Below are 22807 nucleotides of genomic sequence, written 5' to 3'. Positions count from 1 at the left end.
TTGAGTCTGAAAGCATTAAATGTTTTGGTGGCGTGTGACACTGTTAGCTATTTCTCAGCATTGCTTTGCTAAAACAGTCAACCAGACTGTGAAACTTCAACATGACACCAAAGAAAATCCATAATTTTAACGTCTGTTATAAGCTTTAAATTAAATGTCCTTGACACACTGGTGAAAATATCATTAAGATATCACAGGGACCCTGATGACTGATGAACAAACGCTAAAGTAACTATTTAAAAATGGTTTCTGCATTAAACACTGCAGTATTTATGGCAGGTATGAATGGATGGCTTGTTCATTCTTGAATGTATGACTGTATATTTTCTAGATATCTGCTTACAGTTAATTAATAGTTGATTATAATGCAATTTTATAATTTTGTGTAAAGCAAGCAGTGCTTCCAAAAGCCCATTTGGTGGGAGGATTTTTACAGTTTAAATAATACATTTTAGCAAACTGAATCGTGTTTGATGAAACTATGTGTTACTAAAAACAAAAAAGGGAGAAAAAGATGAAACAGACTCTGACAAGGCTGAATAAGAAGGTTTGGTGGAGGTTGGTGGTCAAGAAGAACGCGAGTGGGCACTGTTTAAACCAGATAGTGAATCTGATTACATAAGCCTTTTACTCATACTAGGCATAAACTCCATTTGACGTTTTTAGTTTTAAATGTTAAATATCGTATTTCATGATGATTTTTACATCTAAATTAGAAATCCACTAACCAGCTGATTTAGCAAGAATGAAGAGGGCTTCGGATTTTCACTCATTTAATCACTATAAAATGTCTGACCTCATCTTAAGGGGTCAGGCAGAAGGAGAGGCAGACAGAGAAAATGGTCCACACGTGAGCTGTATGAGTGAGAGAGGGTGAGGTGAGACAGAGATGGATAATCCGGAGAAAGAGCAAACAGCCCCAGTGAGAGAAAGCGAGAGAGCAGGCAGCTCCTCCTTCTACAAGTTCCAGAGATGATGTAAGTGACAACGCCAGTGGGCCCAGACGTGTAAAGCTGGGTATTTTTGTACAAATAACAGGGCATTTGTGCACTGCTGCTTTGATGCAGTTTGATAGAACACTGCTTTCTGATTTCTGTGTAAAGTGTGTGGCAAAAGCATAAACCATGATGCTTTGGTCACTAATAGCTGTAAAAATTTAAATTGTTTATTTTTGGAAAGCAGGAAATGTCACAAACACATAAAGACTATGATAGCTACCAGGCAACTGGCAGTCATGGGAATATCACTCAGATTATAGCATCTGCACATACAAGTGAGATATCCGAGAGAAGGGAATCGGGACAGTCACCTCAATCTGATGTGTGGTCTATAGCAACTGAGTTGCAGCAGAAGCTTCAACGTCACCTTCAGCAGGTCTAACAGCGCTACAATGGCTAGCACAAACATAAGACGGTGTAGCCGTTCTGAGTTGGTCCACTGCGGGTGCGTCAGCACATTGCGGAGCACTCTGTTTAGAGGCCATTTAGCTGCATTGTTACCCTCATGAGCTGAAGTTGGTGTTGTGCAATACTTGCAGGGCTGTTTCAGATACTGCAGAGCTTTTCAAATTGTTGTAAAGTGTCTGTTCCTTTTTTCAGCACCTCCCTGGTTAACAACCCCAAGTTCAATGAAGCTCAGTCCAAAGTTGGATTGACGCCAGCTGAACTTGCACAACTTTCAGACAGCTCGCTGGGCATGCTAGCTGCAATCTATTAATGTAGTTTTTGACACTTTTCCTGCCATTTTGGAATGTCTGCCTGCCATTGGATCACCCATAGCTGTTGGTCTGAGAATTAAGCTCAAGGTCTCTAAGGTGCATTTGCTACCAAGGTTTCAGTCTCAACTTTTTTCAACCGAGGGATTTCATAAGGTCCTACAGAAAGAGACATTAGATCTGGAAGAAGCTTTTATCTGCAAACAAGCTGTACGTGACACACTGAGAAGTGTCTCAGAGCTGTGTGACAGAACCAAGGCCATGTGTCACACTCACAATATCCCAGAACCAGATGCTATAAGAGGCATAAAAAGAGAAAAATGGATGATTTTGTCTTAGAAACACCAACAACTCAAGAACCTTGAAAACCGAGCTGCTGCTTTGGGCAAGATGCTTAGTGCTTGGACAGGATGCAATGTGAGCTTGAACAGCCATTTTCAGGTGTAGACACAAGCCCACTAGAAGGTGTTCAGTCATTCAGCCCCAATTCAGGGCTATTCTTGAGTGAATTCTATTTAACTGAACTTGTAGTGCTTTACAGCATTGGTCTCAAAACAGAAGAGGTGCTGGTGGCCAAAAATGTTCTAGCCCAATGTTCTATTGTGGCAATCTGGATGTCTGCCACAATAAATGTTAGCTGTGCACAACCTCCAGATGTTTCGCTGTCTAAAGACAGCCATCCAAGCTGACCTAACCATAGCTGTGAGTAGCTGCCCTTGTGAAAGGTCTTTGAGGGAACTGCTCTGGCTGCACTCCTAGTTATGTAAAATGATGGCATCAGGGCCTAGCAGACATATCAACTGAGGACAAAATACTAGAGCTGCTGAATCATAGACCAATTTGCCACAATCAAAGACAGAAGATATTCTTTCATATTCCCACTCACATAGTAGTCATCGGCCTTTAATTACCTTAAAAGCCCAAATGCGTGCACTGCATATATTTGCAAGTGAAAACAACTTAAATATAGACAATATATCTAAGATGTCATTATGAAATTGTTATAAAATTCTATAAGTAAACGACAAAGCACGAAAACGATTTGCAAAGCAAATCGCTATGCATAAGAACGTCTGCTAAACGCTGTAACTGTAAATGCCAATATTATGATTATTCAACCAATATTTATTCAAAATATTTTCCATGGAAAACACACTCACATGTCTGACATGCAGAACTGAGCAAAAATTTTAGTCAGCTGAGAAATTAGATTTAAAAAGCTATACTCCACTGTTAACTGAAATCAGCAAGTTGACATTTAACCAAAATTAAGTATATATTGAGTAAACATGAATGTAGCTACAGAGCAAAGGCAAATGTGATTGTACCAGTTTATGTTCTGTGTGTTTGATTAACATATTTAAGACCAGCTACTTCCCGTAACATTGCCTGTATTTTTGCTTGATCTGTACCTCTTAGCATCTAAGACATCTAAGATACGTGCCTAAAACTCTGAAGAGAGGTATGAGTCATTTTCTCCAGATAGGCTTGGCTTATCCCAAGACCCCCCTAATAGAAGCTTAGCCACCCCCCCACCCCAGTTCATAAATGTCTAGTGATGTCCCTGGGCACAACCAAGAGTTTTACACTTCTGGAGAACATTACTTTGGTCTCCCTGATATACAAGCAAAATGTAATGCTTTGTCACGTTTTGTTGAAAATAATCAGAAAGTGTCAAAAAGCCTGGATTTTCTTTAGATGGCACCAACACTTTCTCCCCAGTGTTAGACAGTTCCCACCTACACCATCTCTCCTCATTCCTTCCCAACCACAATTTTCTGTTCTTGTCACTGTTTTGTTTTTTTATTTGTTTGTTTTTAGCTGTTGCTCGTACAATGGCACTGGGGATTGGGGGAAAAATGCTGGGAGCATGTGCACCAGCTGCTTAATTCTGTTACCCCACAGATGCCCTTGATTGCCCACCGTCCTTGCCGCACTGACTCAGAGTCAAAGCTAAGACATCCTTCCTTACTACCCAGCGAGACTACGGCCAAAAGCCTTGGCTGACGGGACCCTGGGAGAGCTCCTCTGACATGAACACGTTTAAAAAAACATGCAGAAACGCAGGCTGAAGCATTTAACTATTAAATGCCATGTCTTAATCCGTGAACCAAGCACCTAAAAAAAATCTTACATAATTCCTTTCTTAAAAGATGAATATGCTGTAATCCCTTGACAACTGTCAGTCAGCATAAAAACACTTTGCCCTCTCGTAAGTCTCTGCAGCTTGAGTGCACAAAAAAAAAGTTTCATAGAGGTTCATACTTGAGTGAGGATGTATATCTTAAGAGGCATTTAAAAGTGTAATGAGCTTGTAATATATGGAATCATAATATATTCAGATCTTTTTAGCAGGGTGGTGAAAAATATGCATATGCATAAGTGTCTAGTGCCAATCCTGAGGCCCTTCCTTCAAGAGAGCGAATGTTTGCTACCTTAAATGTGGAAATACCAAACTGTCATCTTCGATTAACTGAAATGAGAGAGAAGGCAAAACTCATATCCCATTACAGAGTGACGCACGAATTTGTGTTTTTGAGGCAATGCAGAAAATGGCTTCCACTTCAAAAGGAAATGAATGTGGCTGTGGAATGTCACTTTATTGTAATAAATCCTTGCAAAAAAGGTGCAATAAAGTTCACGTTTGAGAAGCGAGGCCAAAAGAGGCGGGTTTATTGCCCTCTAATGAGTGCTGTGTGCTGGAGCGTGGCAAACTACATTAGAACCAAGACACATAGTGACATTAGGACAATGCAGCAACACGTGCATCAAAACTAATACTACATAAAATTTTTACTACACCAGCACAGAGTTCTGTTGCTAGCCCATTGTTTCAGCAATTTTGGGATTGTATGATAAGGTTAAGATTAAACAAACACTACAGGAACTTGTACCAATGGGACAATTCACAGTAATAATCAAGTTGAATATTATTTCTATCTTTCTACACCAACTATTAAAACAACAGCTCAACTCTTGCTACTGGTTATGCTAGCAGACGCTGGCCTCTCAATAGGGCCCGCACGGCCTGGACACAGTGCTCTGTGGTTAACACACAGCAGCACTGAACGGCTTTCACGTGGCAGGCTGCACGCAGACTGAATCTGACATGTGTGACACTTGGTCTGAAGCTTCACCAGGAACAGCAAAATGAGAAGCGATGTGTGTCAGTGTAGATCTGTGGCTTTGGGCAGGGCAGAGAGAGAGAGAGAGAGAGAAAGAGAGAGCGAAAGTGCCTGCTTTGGGTCTTCTGGAACTGAGGGGAACCCTCAACTCTTCTTGTCTGTTTGCTCAACTTACCCTTTCTTGTATCAATCAAATCATTTTCCAATCATCTGGGCCCAGTGTATTTAATTTTGTACTGTTGCTAACTTTCAACATCAACTGCACTGATAAAAGGCATCCTATATTGTGATCTCATCGGATTTGCTACGTCCAAATGTGAGCTAGTGTGAATGTACATGATATGATGTAAGCGACTGGGCTTGTGTGGTGATATGGCATGTTACTGTGTAACCGCTGTGCTTGCGCTCCCAGAGGCCAGTGAACTCAGGCTGGACCAGGCGCTGGGGCTCGCCCCCTCTCTCCTCAGCCGCTGAGTCCAAAGAGGAGCTGATGTCAATTCTGGAGCTGGCAGAAGAAGATGCATGGCGTCTGGTTGGGCGCACCTCCTGAATTACCTAGACCACCGCGAGGAAGAGAGGCTGTAAACATCAAGTACACCTGAAGCATTGTTATTAAGCGTTATTACCTGCATTTGGCAACTTTACTAACAGATTATGGATGTGGGTATGTTGTTTTTAATAAAAGTTATTAATGAATTGAAGTAAACATTTTTAAGTAAATATTTCAGTGAATGAGTAAGTGAGTAAGTGAGTTACAATCCAGTTCCAAGAGGTACTTCACATGTAACAACAAAATACTGTAAACCCTATTAGCATGCTACTGTGTGATACACGGAGAGAAATCCTTGACATACAATCATAAATCATAAAAACATAAAATGCAACACACACATGGCCTTCCTTTTCAATAGCAACATGCAGAATAAGTGGCAGAATGAAAAGCAAACCAACCACTGAATTTGTGTCAGAAATGAATACAGTCCGCCTTGAAATGTAATCAAGGTACAGCTATATTGCTTTCCATTTCAAGCATATATGCCTCCGTGAAATGCATTCATTACAATAAACACAGCGAAAAAGCCACACGTGAGATTGCGTTTAAACAGCGACAGGCAGCAATCATGCCAAAATGAAAAGTAAAAGATCCATTGCATTGATTTAACATTGATTTATCCACCTTGAATTGCAATCAACTCAACTCAGCAGTATTCCACTGCTGCTGTGAACATGCCAAAACAAAACACGATACACAGCATTGCATTTCAGTCAAGAACAGTGCCACAATGAAATGTACACTGTCTAATTACAGTCTGCTGCTGAACTGGAATATGTGGTACAGACCACAACACACACCTAATCGATCACAGATTAATACATTATTACTGTCAACCACAATAATTACCGTTGAAAGAGTAATGTGAGTTAGACCTGAAGGTAAATGCTAACTGGACCTTATACAGAGCCCTGTAGCACTCACATAGCCTTGCGCTAATGGCTTGCCTGTACCTTTCTCTCTGCTGGTGGTGGTGATGGAGTCAGCAGGCTCTTCATCAGCCTCCTTTCCCGTCGTTTCAGATCTGCGCCCTGGGCCGCATGTGGCAGCGTTGAGGGGAAAAGGAGCGCTCGGCTTCTCTCCAGCCGCTCCTTCTGCTCCTCCTCCAGGAGCAGCTTGGAGACAATTTCCACGCGCCTGGCTTTCTGTATCTCCTGGAGTTCCCTGTGGATCCGGGAAAAAAAAGTTCCATTAACACAGCTTTCCTGCGAGACATGATGGGAGATTTGAAGTCAGTGGAGAATTTGCTTTGAGGCCTGCACAGATCTTTGAGAAGTCCTACTCTTGCTTCCTGCGTAGGCACTCCTGGGCTTTGCGCTGGTACATGAGTTTAGTGCTGTTTAACCCAGCCTCACACAGCGACTCCCTCCAACGCTCCTCATCCTCTCTCTGCTTCTGCAAGCGGGCCTTCTCTTTGGCCTGTCTCAAATGCATGGTTTCCTAGACAGGAAGACATATGGGTTTTAGCTGTGGGCTTCATGAGACTTCGGAAGAGCTTCGTTGGAATTGTTACGACTCTTTAACGTATATCTGTTTTCACTCCTTATTTTGATGGGAACTCTTGAGATGCTCATGCTCATCTTGGTTAAAAGTGAGAAACCACAGTTACACCATAGCTTGCCTGAATGGCTGCCATATTGGCCTTCAGCGATGCTGCTGCCTCCATCCTCCTCTTCATCAGCTCCTTCCTCCTCGCCTCTCTTTCGGCTTCTTTCTGACGCATCCTTCAACACACACACACAAATAAGCACACGGCAGATAGGACTCCAGTGTGAATGCATGAAAACTGTGACAAACGGGCATGTGTTTAGATCACCTGTTGAGAGTCTGTTTGAGGAAGAACACTGCTTTCTTTTGGCCGGCTTTAGCCTGAGCGCGTCTGTTCTGGTCAAGAAACGCCTGCTCGCCCAGAGCCTTTTCCTGTTCCCTGGGACACAATTACTGTTCCATCTTATATTTTATTTATGGTCAAAGATGAGTCCTTAAAGCTAAATAATCTATTGATTGAAAAAATCTAATCTTAATTAAAATATGACAAAAATACGTAAAGATGTAGAAAATGGGAGCAATTGTAAAATAAAATTATGCTAGCTGTTAAATGGCTTTAAGAATAAAATGACACAAGTCATAAAATAATGTAGAACATGTAATGCAGCTCTACTGTGTAATTAAAAAATGTACTGTGTAAATCCTATAATATACAATATGTTTAGCTCCTTCAGGTCTGTGTAAAAAAAAAAGATAATCAATCAGACTCAGTGTAGATACAAGAAAAAGTGGTTTCCTTTTAAATGAAAGCTAATATCAGTATTTAATAACATGTGACTCCCTTCGTGCGAAGCTACATCTGATGTGGTGAGACATTTTTGTTCTGCAACTACTTTTTAGCATGTAGTGCTTTGCGTCGGGCTCCCCTGGCGACATCCTTCTCCCGCTGGACTCTTTGATTGTGCTGTTCCTGTTTATCCACCTGGAAGCACTTCTCCATCTGCTCCAGCTCCCGGCGCAGGCTGAGGAACCGGCCCAGTTCCACCTCCACCTGACACAGCTCTAGCCTGTACAAACGAGTCCAAGATGTACAACAGTACAAGAAAGAATGTCTGTGGCCAAGCAGTTATGGCACCTTCTCTCAGTGGACAGTGAGTCTTTTGCAGCGAATGCTGGAGGACTACAATAACAACATGATTCACAACAAAGAAAAGGCCCAGTGAGTATGAAATGACCTTTGATTAGTCAGCTTTGAAATACTGCCTTACGAAGGAGGGAAAGAAAAAAATAGAACACAAGTCAGTGTTGGATGACTGAGAGTGAGGATTTGACTATTTTTACTCTGAAATTGATGACATGCGATTAGGCCCCATAGGCTAAAGACAAGAAATATGAAGTTTGGTAACATTAGCAGACAGTGCTTGAGCTGCTAAACCTCTGAAGGTGGGGCCAGCGCCAAGGTGTGGGACTCACTCATGCTCCTGCAAGACCATGACTAGATGTGCCTCCAGCTGCTCCTCTGATTGGAGCTCCACGCACAGGAGCTCATGCCGGGCCCGTAAGCGGGGCAGGGCCACACTGAGCAGAACAGAACACAGACCAGGGATGAGACAACGTACTCCATAATTCCCACCGCCTCCACTGTGAGGCTCTCCTCTCGCATTCACACCTGTTCTCAAGCTGCTTCTCACTCTCTAGGTCCTTTTCTAAGGCATCTCTCTCGCTCTCCATCCCGGCCAGGTGGAGGCGGCAGACCTTAAGCTCCTCCCTACAAAAGCACAGTTGAGAAGAAGGGAAGCTGGTTAGTGATGGAAATGGTCTGCAAATTGGTTTCAAGAGAGTTTCGAGAGCTTCTTTCAGCAGCAGCCGTGGGAGAGCAAAAAATTAATCATACCTCTGCTCAACACAGAGGGTAACATGCATTTAGAGAAGAGACTGAAAATGCAGCATTTTCTTTCCCCAGTTATATAAAACTGAATATTGTGAAGTTCTAGTTGTTAAGGTAAAAAGCCTAAACACAGATCCCTTAAAGATGCTGAAGGGATGTTGGCACAGTTAGAAGGACTTAAGTGTTCTTTTATCTAAGTGATGTGAGAAATGTAAACGGTGGATTTTAGAACCTGTTCTAGAAAGTTCAACTCTGTGTACTTAAAAACATAAGTCTAAAGAACCACCAAAAATACCCAACAAAGGATACCTGAAAACACTAAAAGTGAAAAAATAAATGTTTCTTAATGTGGAAATATGGGTAGCGATGTACAAAAATGGTGAATATCTGTTCTAGAAAGATCCAAGTGTATCCTTGATAGAACACTGAAGGCTAAGGATGATAAATAAAATTCAGTAGATAAACCCAGCTCATCTGCCTGCATTCAGCTCCATGTGTCTCATGCCAGCATGTTTCGGAATTCTGACAGCATATTTGTTCCACACCACTATTCAAATACAATGTGACCTCAGAGTTGCTGCGTCCACCCACCTAACAGCTTCTCCAGAGCTTGTGCTAAAGGCTAGAAAAGCATATGGAAACACATTATGTCAGGTGATATAAGGTTTTGTTTTGGTGTGTGGTTTTAATTTTGGCTTGAGAGCATAGTTTTAAAAACATCCACTGAATAAAGCAAAAACTGTCTTTAGTGTGAGTGGGAAGAGGGGTTGCAGGGTCACAGAAATGATGCTCTGACTCTGTGTGTGTGTGTGTGTGTGTGTATGTGTGTGTGTGTGTGTGTGTGTGTGTGTGTGTGTGTGTGTGTGTGTGTGTGTGTGTGTGTGTGTGTGTGTGTGTGTGTGTGTGTGCATGTGTGTGTTGGCAGGTGGGTGTGTTTACAGACCTGGCCTTTAGCACATTGAGCTCCTTCTGCTTGTAAAAGCTGTCCAGCTCATCCAGGTTCTTTCTCAGCATGAACATCCGTGTGCTGTCAACGAAGCCTCTCTCTCCCCTATCAACATAGCCTCTCTCTACCCCGTCAACCTCCATATCTCCTGGCTCATTCACTTCCCTGACAGAAAGCCAGTGTGTCATAAAAACATACCATTTATATGCTGCTGGATATTTTTATACAAGGCAAGAGAAAGAGGAGACCCACCATTCTAGGATCTCAAAATCCACAGAAGAATCCAGAGGAAAGCCATCTTCATCCTTGGAAGTCTGTTCCCCAGTTCCATCTTCTTCTAAAGTGGAAGGCATATATATATATATATATATATATATATATATATATATATATATATATATATATATATATATATATATATATATATATATATATATATATATATATATATATATAGCTAGATTCTTCATATATACATTAACCCTCCATACCTATATTTGGTGGAGTATCCAACAAATTGTGTTTAGTTGCTGATACTGATGTTTCTTGAAAATCCTCAGAGATATTGTCCTCCATAGTGATTTCGACTGGAAATACAGAATTTCCAGATACTGATAACCAATGGTGGCTCTGTTAGCTCCTGTAATATTAGCTAAATACAAAACCAGTCAGTTCGTAACACTTTTAATATTAACTTTAGATGGCAACCAGCTTAGTGTCTAGCTACTGACAGCAAGCTAACGCCATCTCCATCAAACTATCTATCATACTGTTGCAAACTATCTGCGGTTACCCGTGTCATTTGTTAAGAGTCTTGGCCATTGACTGTATATACACAGTGTATATACTTGCATATACTGTAAATACTTTTATATACAGTCTGTGGTCTCTATGTTACCCATGAGTCCAATAACGTTAACGGGCTGTTAATGAGACAGCGAGCTACAACTGTGACAGGCTTAGCTTGCGAGCTGCCTTAACGTAGCTGTAAAATTAACAATAGTCCGTTATCGACGGCTACCTTTCTCTCGTTACTGGCTAGCTGACGTTTTCTTATTAACTTTACCTGCACTAGTTCTCACTGCCGTCGTTCCTTTTCTGCCCAGCTCCAGTGTGTTTGCTTGGTTTCCATAGACACCGCTACTCTCAGCGACCACGCGGGACAGCAGCACATCAGCGAGCTCTGTGCAGCCTTCGCTGTAAATTCATGCATATGAAAACTGTCACGAGGAGACACAAAACCTTTTTGCAATTACGTTTCTCATATGTCATATTTCAAACAAATAAGCTTAATCGAATTAGCATCATGCATTGTATACTGACATCATCTAACAGCTCTGTAGCCTAAGCGTCGATTGCCAATATTCAAAGTGTGTGAAGGGGACATATGAAAAATAAGTTACTGGGAAAGAGTCAAAGTCGTACAGAGAAGGAAAGTAAGAAAAATATGCTGTGTAAGGACCCGCATGGGCTTTATAAAGACCTTTTGAGGTCCTTTGCATAATGGGATGCAATAGGCAAGTTAACTGTTAACTGGATTCTGGGTATGTGAGTCAATATCCATAAATGAAGTGTCTTTATAAATGCTTTCATGAGGCAAAGAAACGGCTTGCGTCGTTTCATAAGATGAATTACAGTTTTATGGGTAATGTTTTCATATATTTTATGGGTAGTGGACTAGTATGGGCTAGAGAATGAGAAAAATACATTGTTTTCCATTTAGTTAAGGAGAAACTAGGCTCAGCTTGTGCTATCAGATAGAAGTAAAAAGACCGGCAAATTAATGCTTATTCTGTTATTTGACAAAATGATAAAGATCTTCTTCCATCAGCAGGATTCTAAATTACACAATGGAAAAGACTGAATATTCTGACAAAGATTGTATCATATCTCTCGATTGCATGTTTGCTTGTTCTTTTCGGGTTCAAATCGAGAGGCGTCACTATTTTTTAATTTAAAAAAAAAAAAAGCTCTTTAAAAACAGCGTTCGCACCAGAAACCACGGACCATCGCATCGCACGCACTGTTACAGTTGCCAGATAGACTTGCGTGTAGCGTCCTAAAGCGACAAGACTCCTCAGCTGTGGAAATTCTCCTCCTTGGGAGAGATGTAGAAGCCACTCTTCCCTTGGAGAGATGTAGAAACCAGGGCAGGTAGTAACGCTGCAAAGCTTGCAAACCTCCGGAGAACAACAGTGACACAGATTTTAATAGCTGACTGCTCCCTGCACGTTGTGATGGCTCAGTGGGAGTAACTTTGCTTTGAAAAGTGCTGGGGTAAAGAACTGTGATATATTCAATTCAGCTGCCCCTCAAATTTGGGACCCCTTTAAGAAATCAAACGCGTTCACTGAACGGTAATCAGCGCTAGGCTCAAGAAAGGTTTTATGGACACACTTGTCATTCCTATTTGTAGTATAATTGTTTTATGTTTATTTTTGGTTAAAAATCATTTGTTTTGTTTCAAGAAATGTTAGCTGTTACGCGTTTATTTGATCGGCAAATATTCTGTCATTGGGGACGTGACACTTTTCGATACTTTCGTCCAAACAAGCAAATTCGAATGGTTACTTAAGTGAAGCAAAGACCGCTTGTATAGGAAGCGATATTTTCAGAGTACACTTTCAGAAAGTGGTGGGGACAAAATAAGCCGTTTCAGAAAGTGGTGGGGACATGTCCCCAGCGTACCCAGTGTACATTACGACTATGGGTGGCTCTATAGTTTGGCTGGATTAGCATCCCAGATTAAATATTTACATTTACATTAATCTCTTGGCAGATGCTCTTCAGATGCTCTGAAGACTGATTTACAAAGGTGCAATTAGAATGAGCAGCAACACAAAATTAGATCACAAGCGGTCTGCATGGCTCGTTCCCAGTTCTAATGTAATGTGCATGGTTCTGTGGGCCACGATCCTGACCACTGAGCTCAGCGTTTCGTATGCATGGTTCTGTGGGCCACGATCCTGACCACTGAGCTCAGCGTTTCGTATACGCCAGGCTTTGGTTTCATTTCACCTGGAAACAGGTCGTATGGGAAAGCGCCCTAATTCTGTGGTATCAACAGCCCTATAAATGTAGCTCATGAAGACCCTTTCTATGCAAGTTTGTCATAAGATTTGTCGTGTGTGTGTTTGTGTGTGTGTGTGTGTGTGTGTGTGTGTGTGTGTGTGTGTGTGTGGTGGCATGGGTGCCTTTATTGTATAGAAAATTCCTGAAAGAGCATGAATAAGTTAAATATCCTAATATCCTAAAGGCCACTGAAATAGTAACTTGGTTGTTTTTCCATCCATGATACCTTTCTCAGAGGTAAACCACAGAGGGCGTCTGGTTTAACATAACGTGCTTATGCAGATCTCAAACGGTACTACACTGTTTAATGTTTTTCCTGATTGCTCTAGATATGTCAAGACACTACTCTGTGCAGTAACGTGGGACCCTTGGGTCAGTGTCTTAAATACTAAGACCACACACCATCCTTTTTTTTTTTTTTTTTTTTTTTTTTTTTTTTTTTTACTAATATGTAAATAGTACTCACAATACAAATACGGTGGAACTCAGCAGGGAAAGCCACACCAACGAATGCACAGTCTGCGTTCGGTCGTTCTGCGCAAACGGCACTGAAACGATATTCAGCGGAAGAGGGATTTTGTCTAAGGGCTGGCGGCTTCCTAACAGCTGCGCTACTTACTCTTCACATGCACCCCACTTAAACCGACCCCTTTGGCTCTCGCCGCACGCACATCAAATCAGCGCCTTTCTGCAATGGCTCTTCATTGCACTTGCTGTGCAGCTCCATGTATTTCAGAGCTTCTCCGCCCTCCGACCAGGGAAAGTTGAACTATATGCGTATGTGCGCTAGTTCGTGTTTGCATACAGCTATGTCGGTGTTGGCCGTGTTTTTGCATCGCTGGTTGCGGCAACTTTGTTCTGTTGTGGCTCTGCTGCTTATTTAGGAGGTAAACATGTCGCGAAAACCTAGGCTTAAACTGTGAAACATAAAGCTGAAAGTCTAAAAATATGTTCCATGTACCGAGTGATCCCTGTGCCCACTTATCTCCGAAATAAAAATTAAGTTCTGCGATGGCTGGGGGGGGGGGGGGGGGGGGGGGGGTTGGCAAGGGAGCTTACTATTACATAAGAGCCCGGGATGTTCTTCTATAAATCGTTCCGGAGCCTATGCAATACGCGCTTTTCATGCGTGGCCGATTTAACCTGACGTTGTTCTCTAAGCAAGCAGGAGGGGATTACGGCTAGTCATTGTGCTTAGAGAGGGAGGGGAGAGAGAGAGAGAGAGAGAGAGAGAGAGAGAGAGAGAGAGAGCGAGCGCATCGTCCGCTAGAGTTTACACTGAGGTTGAGGCGCTTCACGAGCACCGAGTTGGGACAGGACGGGGACGGATATCCGACTGAAACATGTATCGCCTTGCTGTTTACTTTCCGCAATTGCCACATTACCACATAGGACCGTAGAGTCAACGCTTACTTAACCTCCCGTCTTAACAGAAACCAGGGATTCACATTTTCCCAAAATGGAAATGTTCACTTTATTTTTGAGAGTCTTCTCGCTTCTCATCGGGGAGACCCAGTTCGCCAGGTAAGGCTGCGCGCGCTGCATTGCACCTGTTCGGGCGAGCGGACGCGGACCGGCTCAGATATGCGCTCCCCAAACCAAGACAGACTGCATGGCACATTTCAGGTCGTTTGTTTTACGGGTGTCGTTTGAGCTGCTAAGTTTTATGTTGTAATGTACATACGCCTTGAGATCCTCGTGTCTACGGCATGTAATATACTTTACCCTAGAAACATTTAACTCTTGTATTCACACGAGTCATGGAGTTGCACATGAAAGAATACGGTAAGGGGAATGCACACCACCGTAACCTAGATTATCTACTCTGGATCATTCCAGTCTCAGTAAAGAAGCGAGTTAGATACACAGTTTTACAGTATCAACAATCGTTTACGGTAAAAAACAAAAACAAAAAACAAAACAACAAATAAACCTCACCAGTTCTCAGCATTGTTATAGTTCAGTTAGTTCTTAATGCATAGGCTATGAAACAGTTTTTTTTTTTCGCCACAATATCTATACGAAGATATTGTCCTGGAAATCCAGTCGCTGCATGTTCTGAGAGTGAAGATGACAGCCAGCAGCAGAGGAATCGCGCTTGTTTGTAACAATGAGAAGAGTTGGGGAAATCCACTTCAGCAGTGACAACTATAGGCTCCATGTGGGTTGACACGTTTTGTTTTGTTTTGTTTTGTTTTATCAGGCCCACAGCAGAACTACAGAATGGAGAATGATACGCCATTTTGTCAAGATCGGGCTTTTTTTGTGCTGAATCGTCAAAAAGAGATAATATAGCCTCATTTGCTCACTGCTAACAGTTTACACAGCAATGTCCGCAGTGTTGGAATGAGCATCTAGTGTTTATAAAGTCCAGCTGGACATAGATAAACACTGTAAAAGTTGACTCATTACTGCTGGTGTTAATTGGACATTGTTCATTCAGTGTGTAATACCATTGCTGGATCAGGCGTATAGCATGTTTCATGCCAATGCAACAAATCATCAAACAAAGCTTTAATTAGGCTAATGCAGTCATTTATGAAGGTCTTTACCTCACATTGGAATCGATTCCATTATTCGATTTTACCATAAGTGTCGTTTAAATTCAGATGATTCCAAAATTATATATTATCTGTCAAAGGTATTTGGAGCTATGCAAATGAAACAATACTGTTTGACATACGGCTGATAAATGTGATTGAGTAAGCTCGGTCGTAGACAATGAACCCTTGCGATCTTACGCAGAAACTGCACATTTGGCGAAGATATTAAAGATATATCCGATGCGCGGTTTCACAGTATTTCGCCTTTCGTGTTTGGCGCTGACACATTTTAATTTCTATGTCCCCGTTCCGGTGTGCGAGTGATTTATTTTTGGCGGATATGTAGGGTTTTTTTTGTTTTTTTTTTAAATAAATCTCCGCTCTTCTTTTCTCTTCCTCTCCCGTTTTCGTGCGACTCGACACTTGCCAGGAAAGTGCGAAAGCAGCCGGTGTTACCATGTGTACAGAAGCTGCAGTTAACAGCTTTTCAATTAACCTGCAGCACGGAAGCCGATCTGAAGGTTTTACAGGAAGCGCGGCCTATATGTTTTAATGCTGCTTCGGTACACTCTCTCTCTCACACACACACACACACACACACACACACACACACACACACACACACACACACACACACACACACACACGCTGACCTGCGTCATATTTAGTGCACCAGTATGCTGCAAGTTTACATATCAGGCCTACGTTATTGTTATATAAAATTAACTTTCTAAAATCTCATACAAATGACTGATCTGAGTACCAGATGAGAGTCTCTGACTAATGGTGATTAGTTTAGGCCCAAATACTGCTGTGATCTAGACCCCCAAGCAGATCCAGTCCTACAGCTCATAGTCACTGGGATAGAAATGATAAAAGAAATGTCACTTTGTGTTTCCCCCTAATGCCGCCTTCTACCTTTGCAGATTTGATGTCTATAATACCATTTAGTGGTTCATTTCTTCTGTGTACACATCATCACCTACAGCCCACGCTACCTATTTTAACAGCACACATTTATTCACATGCTTAACAGCTTTGCCTTGGTCGGAGTGTTGCGACATATCAGGACCAATCGTAGACATGGCTACAGGAACAGAATTGTAGTGGATTTTGGATTCAGAGCTGAACTGCTGAAAGGATGGAAAGATATTCCGTGTAACTTTTTGGGTTTTTTAAAGCTTTCTCCACCTGTTTTCTGAGAGTTCAAGCAAAGGTCATGGAGTTTAAAATATAAGGGGGGGGGGGGGTATTACCTGCTGGGTAATTTTACCTTATGTCATACTGACATCAGAACAGTCTTTTCCTGCTTATTTTTGAGGAGCAAACATAGATTTGTCAGCGCTGCAAATAGCCCATTTTCCTTATCCCTTGTCCCAAAACGATAGTTGTGAGCGGCAAAATGATACTGAATTTAGAGCTGCCTGACCCACATAAGTGATGTTAGCCTACTTCAGCTACCTTGAAACTCCCACGCTGCCACACAAAGAGTGGCCACGTAGCCATTTGTAGAAGCCCCTTCAGTTTACATTATTTGGCCCTTACTGGATCTTACAAGATTGGCTCTTACTGGTCCTTCAAGATCATACCTTTCCTTGCTTTGATGATGACCTTTTTGATATGTTTTCAGAATGCAAGTCCGTCATTAGCCAAAATGGCTATATCTTTTGCAGCTATTAGCCTATATCACTGAAGAGGATTTTAATTGGTTTCTTTATGGCATCGGTCTTTCACAACAAGGGGTTTTACAGCATTGTCATAGAAGGGCAACATACCCCTTCAGGTCTGGGGGCCTTCACTATGGTATAAAATTCAGGTTGTGTGTTAGATTATCTGTTCAAGCACATGGCATAGGCCTACACGTCGAGTAGAATGAGACATTTTTAGGATCCACAACGGTTTGGCACCCTAGTAAAGAGATAATCCAAAGGTTCAAGCCATGATTGAACGAATCCAGGCAAGGCACAGTTAAACTCGTAGTTGCATTTAAGTCGTGTCTATGTTTTGAAGTGTTTTGTTTTGCTTACACTTTCCCCAGTCTGTTTTGTTGTTTAAAATCAAACATGACGGCTTTGTCACGTGTTTGTGCTGCCGCGCTTCTGCCCTCAAACACTAATTAAATGTGTGCAGCTGATCACGTTTGATCGGATTAACTGTGGCGCTCTTAACTGCCGCCTTCGCACGCGCTCGCGTGTCTCCGCTGTCGTTTTGCACTCGCGCGCTGCGCAAAGTCTGCCATTAAGGAGACGGCGAGGCGACGCAGCCCGGAGGGAAGCTATAGAAATGAACAGTTATAAAAGGGGTAAGGGCCAAGGGCGTCGGGAGGAAATTAACTTTGATTGGTTTCTAGAGAGTGAGGCTGAGCAGTGAATCCAGACGTTTAGCGAGTCCCGCGGGGCCAATCACAGAAGCGGCTGCATTAGCATTTTACGACGTCTTCTCCTCTTACCTGGAAACCACGGTGCTGATTTGGTTTTCTCAAACAGGGTCTCTGTGGGATCCTCAACAATCATGTTGCAGTTTTCAAACTTATACGTGACCTTAGATTTGGTAAATGTTTTGATACTTATAACTATAACTACAATAATGATAACTAACGACATATATGAGCAAGTTATGAATTGTAGGGTAATGATCATTAAAATCATAAGTACATCATTCTTATGATCCCCTTCAGTGTGGCCTTGTTTGGGCAGGGAATTCACACACACACACACACACACACACACATATATATATATATATATATAAAATTTCCCCCACCCACATATCACTTGATGGACCAAAACGTTTGTCTCCAGATACAATCCCTGAATAAACTCTAAATGAATAGCTTAACTAGCTAATGTTGAAGAGAGCTTAGGCGTGCTGTGCTGCACACATTGCGGCAGCTATTGATAATTTACAGCAGCAGACGGGAACGCTCGCACTCGCTCCCTTTTCAAAAAATGCCCTTCGAGGAACGCGCGCGCGACAACGGGTTCTTACCTGAACCGTCTAACGCTGTGCACTGAGCCTCAATACAAAAGTGTTCAGCGATGAACTTTAAGTGCAGGGCACGGCAAGAAAACTGGATAGAGTTCTCGGTGCATTGAGCAATGTGTACGTTATGTAACATATATAAATGCTAGATAAAAACGAAAGCCAATGTGAGTGCCAATACGTTAGTTTACGGAACACGAAAATAGTTAGCTTTCCTACCTATATGTTAGTCTGAATGAATATATTACAAGTAATATTAATATGGAAACATTAATAAATGTTACAAAAGCTACTAAGTGTGTATACGCAGTAACCCTGGATTGGACTGTTCAGTGTGAATCAAAATTACATTTGACTATAATTTTTGTACTCTAGGTGAATGCTGGTTAATTACTGCATTGGTGCAATTGGATTCAGTTTTCAATATAGTCTGAATAAATCATAGTTATCTCTCTGCACTGTGAATAGAATGGCAAGTTCAAGTTGGTGCTCATAAATTCTTCTGTGTGCTCCTATGTTGAGTCAATATCCTATGTTCCCATGTCAATCTCTTTATTGAGTGCTCCTTAGCAAAAACCTTTCAGAAGAACTCTGGCCAAAAAAAAAGACAACATGGATCATCTCAGTATCGAAATTCAATCATATTGGTAATTGAGGTCTCAGAGCTCTAAGATGTAAATAGATGCAAATGCAACCTGATTTTAAAAAAAAGCATGCTGATTTTAATCACTTTTTAGAAGTCTTATACAACCCATAATTTAAAATTGCAGCACATGAACCACTGTTTGCCCCAGTAACAGAATTGTATAGTATCTCACTGCTTATTCATAATTCACAGGTAATTTCATTTTAAATAACTGAATTCATTAAGACTTCAGTTACTTTAGCAGGGTCAAAATAAACACCTTGTTAAAATATGCACAAGAAAAAGGTGCTGTGAGACTGTCACTCAGGAGGATAGAACGTGTGTTCTGGCTGCTGTACCAGGGAGCGGGTTCTTTGGTCTGGAGGTCAGAGCACATGTTTACCGCCTGCAGCACCTGGGTGTGGCTGTTGTCCTCAGCCTTTCCTACAAATGGTGTCAGAGGTTGGATGGTCATAAGAGGCCATTTGGAGCACGCCCAAGTTTAAATGAACCCCCCCCCCCCACCACCACCACCGCCCAATACTGCTGTGTGTGAGGGGATGGTGTGAAGCCCGGTGCAAACTCCTGGTGAGGGCCGTGGGTGTGAGTGACACATAGATGTGTGAGGGACACATAGAGAGCGAAGTTTGAGACCAGGTGTGGTCGCTTGCCTCAGCCTTGACCCCCTGTGGAACCGGTAGAATCTTGGGAAATTGCACTGGTAACAGCTGTGTTGTACCAGAACCTGTATTTTGTTCTGGGCCTTTCTGTAATGATGCCTAAGCCTTACTCTAGCTAGTAAGCAGTAGTGCAAGATAAGCTCTGAATGTTCAAATGTTATTCACACTATTGCCAGTAAAGTGAATTTATACTTTGCAGTGGTTTACTCATTTATTTATAAAGATTCAGGCCAAGTTTATATAAGTGAATTCTGGCAACATTTATTTTACCATAACCTTTCCAATACTTATATTTATTATAGTAGTAAAATGCATATAAATGTGGATATTTATGTAAGGCAATTGTACAGTAACAGTATTTGAACCTTTACAACTACTGAGCTTAGAATCAAATATTAGACTTATAAACATTTTGTAAGGGCAGAGAGATGTCAACACTACACACCTCTCTAACCATTCTTACAGTTTTGTGGTTGTAATGGCTTGTTGTACTTACTTCTCTTCTAATTGTATTTTTATGTGAGTCTGTCTGTGTCCATTTGCTCTTGAGAGGCAAGTTAACATTCTCATAAAGACAGGTAGCTGAGATGACTATTCCCCAAGATAGAATGTTCAAGCTCAGCATGTTGGCCTTCTGGATAAACACTGCCCCCCTGTGGCCAGTTAGTGGTGTTGGGGGGGGGGCATGATTAAATCCAAACAAATACATTATTTGTGTTAAAGGCAAGGGTCTAAGACATTATGAATAACCTTTTGGACGGTATAACCAGAGTCCAGATGTTTAGGCTGGTCTTTGTTTGTGCATAAGATGCTATAAATGTGTTGTTCCTATCAATTTCCTAGAACCAAAAATTAGAGCAGTACAAGCTGATCAATTATTTGAATTAACTGAAGTTAATTTTTCAGTTAAAACTTTAGACATAAATTGTTTAAGACTCAAGATCTATTAACAAGAGGACAGCACTAATTCATTAGTTGTAGCATTAGTGCTATTGTCCAGCATACCCATGAGAACTGTTCGGTAGTCCTGTGAACACAATTGTTTTGCATGGAGAGTTTACAAACAAACAAAAAACTAATCCTATATCACATATTCAAGAGGGCAATGCTATCATGTTGTGCTGGCCATTTCAAACCATGTGACATTTCCTGTTCATATCCCTTGGTTAGAAACACTGCACATTTATGAAAACATCCATCTGCTGTGGACTGTTGTTATAGACTTCAAACAGTTCATCACATGTACTTATTCAACACACCTTGCACCGATATCATGTTTGCCTTTTGCAAAGTAGTGTCCCTTTACCTTGATGCATGGACATCAAGGTAACAGACCAACCTAACCCTACATATGAGTATGAGGCTAAACCATATTTATCCAAAATTATATAAAATGAAATATCTAATAAATAACAAAATTAATAATAATTAAATGGAGTTCAGAAATTATGATACAAAGTAAATCTATGTGTGTTCTATGAGAGGGTCTCTTAGCTGTTCCTGGAGATAACTGAGATCTTATCTTTCTTATCTGTTCCCTGAAATACAATTTTACTACTCAAACCATCAGACCATCAAGAAACATTGTATCAATCCTACATCGCAGACACAAGATCCACGCCATCTCCCATGATTACATAGTCCACGGAATTTTTTTCCCAGTGCTTCCCATACTGATATCTCAAGCCATCTGTGTGTCTTTGTTCCTATAGGGCCATGCTGAGTGACATTGGTGACTATGTAGGTACAGACATTGAGATATCCTGGCTGCCCAATCTGGATGACTTAATGCAAGGCTACGCTCGAAACTTTCGGCCGGGGATAGGAGGTGAGTTCGAGATCTGTGGCTTGTGTCATTGGATTGCACTTTCATCCTTTTCTGCATTTACAGTCATTCTTAGTGTAAACGCTCAAGAACAGCATATTTAAGACAATTACTTACTTCCTGGTTTAATTTGACCTTGTGCAACTTGTTACTCAGGCATTACTTGCCAAAACGACTTTTTAGTTGCTGAACTCTAATTTCAAAGCACATATTCAGGCTACACGTATTAATAAGATGTGTTTAATTGCGACTTTGCACGCTAGTGTACTAGATAGGTGAGGAGCAAGCAAGCCCATGGAAGTCATCAGAGCAAATATGAATCCACTGTCCAAGACGCCACACGTCAGTACAGATATGTGCGTTCCAGCTCTGCTCTGGAACCGACGACGTTGCTAAGAATGTTTGTCAAATGCGTAACATCCAATGGCCACAGCGTAAATTTCTCTATCTCACGTCTTAACTCAGCGTAGCCAACCTCAGAACTGCATTTACCACTAAAAACAGCAAAGCGTCCAAATGCTAAAGTATTTTAAGTCTGGTAAAAAAAAAAAGTACCGTGTGCTGAACAGACGTTTATGACCATTGTGGAACTCTACCATTTATCGGTCCGTTTCGATGCCAGTGCAATTGCTTATTTCATCGCCATTTCAAATGTCAAGAGCACGAATCAAATTGCAGTAGGTGTGGGGGTTAGCTATGGAAAAGAGTGCCGAGGATCGCCTACAGGGTTCACTTACAGAAATAAATGGTCTAGTCCAAAGAAAACCCATGCCGGCAGGGCCACGGGGTGATCATAGGCCAACGTCCAGGGGGCTGTCAGCACACGAACACGCCACCCTGAATAGAGCAGTGCAGAAATGGTGCTGGTATAAGCAGCAGTGGGCAGGGAACGGGGAGGGTCCCTCGATGGCCAAAATGTCCGTTCTGAAGGTGTCAATCTAATGGGCCCTAAATGCTGCAGTGGGACCCGGTCATTTTTCCTCACATAAGTTAGTGTAAAGTGATTAAAAGGAGGCGAATGGCACTCGAAGTGCAGACAACGTTCTGAATGTTAACTTATCCCTGCACAAAAATGATACCTGATGTAAAAAAGACCTCTCATCGACATGCTCGACCATTTCAGGTGTGTGTCTCTGTGGCCGTGTGTGTGTGTGTGTGTGGGGGGGGGGTGTCTTTTTTCTCTCGCCTTCCTCTTTACAGGACCTCCAGTGAATGTGGCAATGGCCATTGAAGTGGCCAGCATTGACCATATCTCAGAAGCCAACATGGTAACATATGGATATAACTACATGTTTTGCATTTTTCATTAAACACAAGTCAAATTTAAGCACAACTTCAGCTGGTTCTTGATATGATCAGTATCAAG

At 41.8% G+C, this 22807-nt stretch overlaps 2 protein-coding genes across 2 annotated transcripts in view; one reads left to right on the top strand and one right to left on the bottom strand.

Annotated features, from left to right (window-relative positions):
* Positions 1-10832, bottom strand: part of cfap74 (cilia and flagella associated protein 74) — a 51280-nt gene extending 40448 nt beyond the window's left edge. Inside the window, exons 1-12 of the mRNA XM_035536523.1 lie at positions 10781-10832; positions 10206-10301; positions 9967-10051; positions 9712-9879; positions 8550-8648; positions 8354-8458; positions 7774-7947; positions 7209-7319; positions 7014-7116; positions 6675-6832; positions 6346-6556; positions 5224-5394 (exon numbers count right to left, since the gene is read on the bottom strand). Of these exons, the coding sequence (XP_035392416.1) occupies positions 5224-5394; positions 6346-6556; positions 6675-6832; positions 7014-7116; positions 7209-7319; positions 7774-7947; positions 8354-8458; positions 8550-8648; positions 9712-9879; positions 9967-10051; positions 10206-10290 (1470 nt within the window). The 5' untranslated portion in view covers positions 10291-10301; positions 10781-10832. The remainder of the gene's footprint in view (positions 1-5223; positions 5395-6345; positions 6557-6674; positions 6833-7013; positions 7117-7208; positions 7320-7773; positions 7948-8353; positions 8459-8549; positions 8649-9711; positions 9880-9966; positions 10052-10205; positions 10302-10780) is intronic.
* A 3061-nt stretch (positions 10833-13893) lies between these two features.
* gabrd (gamma-aminobutyric acid type A receptor subunit delta) overlaps positions 13894-22807 on the top strand; it is a 16513-nt gene continuing 7599 nt past the window's right edge. The window contains exons 1-3 of the mRNA XM_035536391.1: positions 13894-14310; positions 21329-21444; positions 22642-22709. Of these exons, the coding sequence (XP_035392284.1) occupies positions 14246-14310; positions 21329-21444; positions 22642-22709 (249 nt within the window). The 5' untranslated portion in view covers positions 13894-14245. The remainder of the gene's footprint in view (positions 14311-21328; positions 21445-22641; positions 22710-22807) is intronic.

This window comes from Electrophorus electricus, chromosome 18 (assembly GCF_013358815.1).
Source record: "Electrophorus electricus isolate fEleEle1 chromosome 18, fEleEle1.pri, whole genome shotgun sequence".
NCBI classification, from domain to species: Eukaryota; Metazoa; Chordata; class Actinopteri; order Gymnotiformes; family Gymnotidae; genus Electrophorus; species Electrophorus electricus.
This window is presented reverse-complemented; position numbering and strand designations above follow the sequence as displayed.